Genomic DNA, 7,361 nt, shown 5'->3' on the forward strand with positions numbered 1-7,361 from the left:
ACAACAACAACAAAAAAAAAAACCAGTGGAAACAGCATTGAAATGTATAACACTTTTAATAACACAGGAAAGTACTTCTCTTAAAATATTGATAAAAACTGAATGCAAAATGATATAGTGTGATTGTAGATAGATAGATAGATAGACAGATAGACAGACAGATAGACCTGTAATATATATATGAAAGAAACTCACCAAAATGTTATTAGTGGTTGCCTTTGGGTATTGGGATTTGGGTTTCAATCTGAATCATAACCTCACCTATGGCCCAGAAGACAGGATCGATGACCATAAACAAGGAGACATGTTTGCTGAACAACCAACAATGATCATGCATTACAGAGTGATGAATCAGACTCAGCAGCCTTGAAAGATGAAAAATATTTTGCCATGAAAGCAGGGACTTCAGATGACACTGGAGGTTAAATGTGTCATTTATCACCACCCCTCTAAACACCCGTAAAATTAGTATAAATGGATCAAACCTGTATTGGACAAAGAGAACAAGAGAAGGGATTACAGTAACAAAATTTTGGAATCTAGAAAACAAACAAAAAAGTAATCTTCATACTTTCCTAGGGAAAAGCCAAGAAGCAAGCAAATTCACACAGTGGGACCCTGGGAAGCCTCTGGAATAGGAGGCACCAGGCACCTCTGAAGGTGGAGGGCAGGTGGGCTAGAAACAGCAGGATAAGTGGGTCAAAAGTCTGCATAAAAAGCAGGGATACCTCCATAGCTCCTTTCTACCCCAACCCCATTGGATGTCAACCATTCCTCCTTTACCCCAGGAGAAACTGGAAATGTACTCTGGAGAATTTACCCAGAGGGACTAAACCCTGAGGGACCGAGCCCAGCTTGTGTAAGGGTGGGGTAATAAACTGACTTAAGTCAGATTAACTGAGACTGAGACCTTCTCAGTCCCCTTCCTCCACATAGCCTCCTGAAAGCTGGTAGCTTTTCATGGGCCAGGCAGGAAATTAGAGGCATCCTTCCTGAGGAAGACCCTACCTGAGAGAAAAGGCCTACAGATATTGACATTTGGGGTCCCCCAATAAAACAGTGTATTCTCCACCAGATTATTCTATAGTGACCCTCAGCAGGGGAAAAGCCCCGCTGCTGTACACACACACATTCACATTCCAATCAGCTTCTTAGTGACTTACTCTTTTTTTTCTTTTTTTTTCAAGATTTTTTATTTATTTATTTGACAGAGAGAGAGAGGCAGCAAGAGAGGAAACACAAGCAGGGGGAGTAGGAGAGGGAGAAGCAGGCCTCCCGCTGAGCAGGGAGCCCAATGTGGGGCTCGATGCGAGAACACTGGGATCATGACCTGAGCTGAAGGCAGACGCTCAACAACTGACCCACCCAGGCACCCCTTGTGACTTACTCTTAAATATTAACCGAAGACCAAGAACCACAGGTGTTTGAGGGAAGCCTCTGGCATAAAGGACGGTGGCAAGACAAAGCAGGAAAAAGGCAGCTGAGAAGAAACTGAAATGATAATGGAAATGGAAGAATTGTTAAAGCCATGACCAATAGGCTCAACAAGGTAAAAGGAAATTTTGTGTCTTGAAACAAGAACAAGAGCCCATTTTTTAAAAAAGTATCCAGAGCTACTAAAATGTATCCAATTTTTTAAAAACTAAATGAGAAGTTTGGATAGCAAAGCTTAGGAAAATCTCAGAAAGCCAAAAAAAGAAGAAAGAAAGAAAAGAAAAGAAAGAAAGAAAGAAAGAAAGAAAGAAAGAAAGAAAGAAAGAAAGAAAAGAAAGAAAGGGTTAGATGAAAAATAGAATAAATTACATAGGAAAAAGAAGAGTTCCAAAAAAAGAGAAAATGAAGGGGAGGAAACCATGAAATAAATAAAAAATTTCCCAGAAATTTTCTGAAGAACATGAATTTCTACTCTGAAGGATGCTGTGAAGTGCCCAATCCAACAGATCCAACCCAGCCACATCGAGGCACAACATGTGATACTGCAGCCTGCTAGAGAGCAAGAGAAGAGCCTAAAATCTCTGCGGGAAGGGGTGGAAATCAGATAGCATAAAATATCTGGAATCAAAATAGCATTAGACTTCTCAGTAGCAACACCGGAAGCCAGGAAATAGTGACACAATACCTTCGAAGTGCGGAGGGAGAATTATTTGCAACCTAGAATTTCATACCCAGCCAAACTATCAGTCAAGAATGGGAGTAGACTAATGATGTTTTCAGACATGAAAAGTCTACGCATCCTGTCTCAGGAAATTGCTAGAGGATGTGTTTCCCTAAAATGAAGAGGGAGGAAAAGAAGAAGGGAGACATGGGACCCAGAAAGAGGGAAGCAACACAGAAAGAAGGGATATCCAAGAGGATGGTGGAGGAAGATTCCGGGATGACTGAAGGCAGAGAGAGCACCCAGAACATGCTGGAGGAGGACAGTGGGCTCCAGGAGAAATAACTTCAAGAAGATAAAACTGATGGAATACTCAGTGTTTTGACATATTAGGAGGAGACCTATACTTCTGGCAGTGAACTAGGGAATACATTTAGGTTAGGTACATAGAAAATCTCAGCAAATTAAAACAGATGTTTATTCCAAAGAAATGTAATATAGTATAAAATACTTTTGACTGTAAAGAATAGTTAAATAGTCATGATAATGTAAAATTAAACATTTCTCCAGTGAAAATATGGATATATTGAGAGGGTAGGAAGAAGCAGGGAGGGGCAATGTTGTATAAGAGAGCTGAATCCCCCTCCTTTACAGCAAGAAGTCAAGCAATTAAAACCTAAAATTGAGGGGCAGCTGGGTGGCTCAGTCAGTTGAGTGCCTGACTCTTTGGCTTCAGCTCAGGTCACAATGTCAGGGTCATCAATCCCCGAGTCAGGCTCCAGGCTCAGCGTGGAGTCTGTTCAAGATTCTCTCTCTCCCTCTCCCTCTGCCTCTCCCACCCCCATCCCCACTCTCTCTGCCTGTCAATCTCAAAATAAATAAATAAATAAATAAATAAATAAATAAATAAATAAAATCTTTTTTAAAAACTAAATTGAAAAAAACAATCAAGAAATGGTTGTATAAGGACACCTGAGTGGCTCAGTCCATTAAGCATCTGCCTTCAGCTCAGGTCATGATCCCAGAGCCCTGGGATCAAGTCCTGCATCAGGCTCCTTGCTCAGCAGGGAGCCTGCTTCTCCCTCTGCCTGCCGCTGCCCCTGCTTGTGCTTCCTAGCTCTCTCTCTCTCTCTCTCTGACAAATAAATAAAATCTTAAAAAAAAAAAAAAGAAATAGTTGTATAAGCCTGTGATTTAGAATTAAGGCAAATGCCAAAAGTAACAGCTAAGAGTTGAAAGTGGGAGGTGGGAGCAGAGAATATGATACAACCTGGGGATGGCTTTCTTCCATAAAAAGACTTACTATGTGACACATACATAACTTTAATTTTGTTAATTAAATTTTTTAAATATAGAAGACACCCATAGCAAGCAAGAGGTGTGGGACAGGATGGTTGACTCCTGAGTGCAGAGCAGGGCAGGGCGGGAAAGCACCAAAATGGGTTGAGACAGAAGGTTGAGCATCGGAAGGGAAAGGGAAGGTCGAGGTGGTTAAACAGAAGAGTCCTGATCAACATCCTTGTTCTTGATCTTGACCGTATTCTTGCTAGAAAGGCCATCAGGCAGAAATGGGAGTGAGAGAGATGGACAAGTAAGGGCCTGCTTAGGGGGCCCCTAAGAACTAGGCATGGCCCTAGTTATTGGGAGAGAGGAAGCCGGTCTGAATGTGGGGGTGGTCGCGTGGGGACGAGGAGGAAGGCATGAGTGACAGATATTTCCTAGGGCACTCGCCAGCACTCAATCCCCTGCCTGCAGGAGATGAGAAAGACGGGACTAATAAGGGGGGTCGAGGAGCAAGTTGGGAAAAGAAAGTTCAGTTCTATCCATGGACCCCATTCCCAAGGCAGAAGGCTCTCTTTCCCACCATCCAACACAGAACTTGTTAGGCAAATGTGAGGAGCCAAAGGGCAGAGTTAAGAGCTCAAGCTTCGGAGTGTTTGGGTTAAAATACCTAAAAAGAGAGAGTGGCATTAGGAAAAAAAAAAAAAAAGGCTTGGCCTTCGTAACCAGACAGACCCAGGGCTAACCACAGTCACGCCTCTTACTATCTGCATGACTTTATGAGAGTTACTCAACCTCTCCAAAGGTCAGGGTTGTCTCCATTCCAAAACAGGCCTGACCACACCCACCTCCCAGGGCGGCTGTCAACACAGGGGAGCTCCTTCTCATCCTGTGTCCCACCTCCCACGCCCTCGCTAGTAGAGGGGTTCTTCTAGGAAGACCCTAGGGGTGCTTCTGAGCTTTGCTGTTTCCTGGACCCCTCCGGCTGTGTGGTCCCAGAAAGTCCCTGGGATACACCTTCAACCCCCTCCCATTAGTTCCAGAATAGAGACCACACAGGTTTGCATCAACCAGAAAGTCAGCTTTATTAGCCCACCACCAGCGGAGGGGAAGGGGAGACAGTTGGAATCCGCGCTGGGAGAACAGGGCCCTGGCCCAGGCCTTCAGGAGGTTGGGGCCGGTGGGCGGGCAGGAGGCCAGTCTGGAAGAGGCAGCTCAGTGCTTGGAGCTCTGGACCTGGTTGAAGCTGGCCGAGCCCTGCTCCTTGAGGATGGGCCGGGTCTGGTGGGCTTGAGGAGGACGAGGAGGAGGAGAAGACTGTGGGAGAGAGGGGAGGGTGTGAGAAGGGCTCTGGGAGCTAAGAGGCCCCACACGGGGAGGGCTGGGGTCTCTGGGGCACCCAGGACCCTCAGAAGCCTTACCATTGTGGGAAGAATAGGAATGGCCAGACGCTTGCTGGGAGAGGCTGTGCAGGAGGAAAGATGAACAGTTAGATGTGCTGGGAGCAAGGGCGGGGCTGCGGGGGCTGCGGGGGCTGGGCACTCACTGGGCGTCCTCGCCCTCCAGCAGGCGGCGGTAGGTGGCGATCTCCTGCTCCAGCCGCGTCTTCACGTCCAGCAGGATCTGGTACTCCTGGCTCTGCTGCTCCATCTCGCAGCGCAGCTGGGCCAGCTGCTCCTCCACGTTGCCGATCAGGTCCTGGATCTGGGCCAGCTGCATGCAGTAGCGGCCTTTGGTCTCCTCCAGGCTGTTCTCCAGGGATGCTTTCTGTGAGTGGGAGAGAGAGAAAGAGTCAACAGAAGTGGTCACTATTGTCCCCCCAGGCCTCTGGGCATGTCTCCTGAGAGGCACATGGATTGGGAGCCCAGCTGGGCTACTGATGGGCCAGACAATGTGGAGGAAAGTTATTCCATTGTTCTGGGCCTTCATTTCTGTGTCTATATAATGGATATAATGATCCCTCCGGTCCCACTGGTGGAATAAGAGGCGGAACTGTATTGTGGCAGTGCTAAGGGGCTGGTGGCCCTTACTGGGGGCTTGGGGACTGGGGCTGGGCAGGGTCCTTCATACCATGCTGAGCTGGGACTGCAGTTCAATCTCCAGGCCCTGCAGCACCCTCCGGAGCTCAGTCACCTCACTGCGGCCACTCTGCACCAGCTCGCTGTTAGAGGCCACTTCTTTGTTCAGTTCCTCAGTCTGCGAGAGGAGAAAAGAGCAGTGTGAGGCGCTCCACAGTGCTCCCTGGCTGGGAAGTCCCGCAGGAGGGCTGAGGACCCGAGCCCCACCTTGCTCAGGAACCAGGCCTCTGCATCTCTGCGGTTCTTCTCCGCCATCTGCTCGTACTGGTCGCGCATCTCATTCAGGATACGGCTCAGGTCCACGCCTGGGGCGGCGTCCATCTCCACGCTGACGTCCCCGCCAGTCTGACCCCGCAGGGCAAGCATCTCCTAGGAAGGGATGGCGGGAGGTGGTCAGCTCAGTGGACCCCTCTCCTGGCCCCTGAACCAGCCTCCCACAGCCAGCTGCCAGGAGCGACCTCACCTCCTCGTGGTTCTTCTTCAGGTAGGCCAGCTCCTCCTTCAGGCTCTCGATCTGCATCTCCAGGTCGGTCCTGGACAGGGTCAGCTCGTCCAGCACCCGGCGCAGCCCGTTGATGTCAGCCTCCACACTCTGGCGCAGGGTCAGCTCATGCTCATACCTGCCAGGACAGAGGTCGGGGCATCAGGCTCCGTCTGGGAGGCTTCTGTGGCCCCAGACCAACAGCCCCACTGCTTGCCCCGCACCCTCTGCCCCACACCCAGCCCGCCACGGGGGTTGCTCACTTGGTCCTGAAGTCATCCGCTGCCAGCCTGGCATTGTCAATCTGCAGGACGGGCTGAGCGTTCTCGATCGTGGCGGTGATGATCTGCAGAGAAGGCGGAAGGACGGGCCTGTTTGCCAAGACTCTGCTTCTCAGGGGGCAAGAGCAGAGAGGGGAGAAAGCTATCTCCCCCAACTTGAGGGTCGCCTGGCTGGTAGGTGAGGCCCTCTGTCCTTTCCACCCAGTTCAGGGTGTGTGGAGGGATCCCCCGCCCCGGTCTCCTACCACCCCATCCCCCACCCCAGGCTGAGAGAAGCTGAGGGTGCGATGCACAGTGGCAGGGAATAAGAGAGTCCGGGCTCCGGTCCCCACTCAGACACCAAGATGCTGAAAAGGGGACCCCGTGCCACCAATTCTGAATGGCCTGTGGCCTCTCCCCTAAGGTCGGCTCAGTCTCCCTGTTTGTAAAAGAAAGATGCTAGAAAGTGGTTTTCTAAGGGCCACTGCAGCCGTGACCTCTCAACGCTCCACCAGCAGCGCCGCCCGCCTGGCCCACGCACCTTGTTCCGCAGGTCCTCGATGGTCTTGAAGTAAGGGCTGTAGTCCTTGACCTCACTGGGCCGCTGCCTCTGGTACCAGTCCCGGATCTTCACCTCCAGGTCGGCGTTGGCCTCCTCCAGGGCGCGCACCTTGTCCAGGTAGGAGGCCAGGCGGTCGTTGAGGTTTTGCATGGTCACCTTCTCGCTGCCCACCAGGAGCCCATCCCCACCGCCAAAGCCAGCACCAAGGCCACCACCAAAGCCACCGCCAAAGCCAGCGCCAAGGCCACCACCGTACCCTCCACCAAAGCCGCTCCCCAGGCCCCCACCAAAGCTGCTGCTGCTGCTGAAGCCGCCGCCGTAGCCGCCCCCCAGGCCGCAGGCCCCCCCGGAGGAGTAGCGGGAGGTGGAGACCGACAGGCCCCCGTAGGCGCTGGGGGCCCGGCAGGACCCTCCGGCCAGGACAGAGGACATGCGGCTGGAGCCACCACCGATGCCACAGGAGCCCTTCATGGAGCTGGAGGAGGTGAACTGGCGGCTGCAGGTGGTCATGGTGCCGAGGACGGAAGTGAGTGAGTGAGCAGAGAGAAGAGAAAGGTGCTCAGAAGGCTGGGAGGATGGATGCTGGGGCTGCTCAAACCCCAGG

General features: G+C 51.1%; 1 protein-coding gene across 1 annotated transcript; it reads right to left on the bottom strand.

The window, feature by feature from the left end:
• Positions 1-4,442: 4,442 nt before the first annotated feature.
• KRT16 (keratin 16) lies at positions 4,443-7,361 on the bottom strand. Its single transcript, XM_002922161.4, is given in 9 exon segments — positions 4,443-4,663; positions 4,665-4,693; positions 4,798-4,841; positions 4,923-5,143; positions 5,447-5,572; positions 5,662-5,823; positions 5,918-6,074; positions 6,199-6,281; positions 6,737-7,361. Coding segments are annotated over 9 exon segments (1,425 nt in total). The 5' UTR covers positions 7,268-7,361; the 3' UTR covers positions 4,443-4,591.

This window comes from Ailuropoda melanoleuca, chromosome 13, assembly GCF_002007445.2.
Source record: "Ailuropoda melanoleuca isolate Jingjing chromosome 13, ASM200744v2, whole genome shotgun sequence".
Classification (NCBI taxonomy): Eukaryota; Metazoa; Chordata; class Mammalia; order Carnivora; family Ursidae; genus Ailuropoda; species Ailuropoda melanoleuca.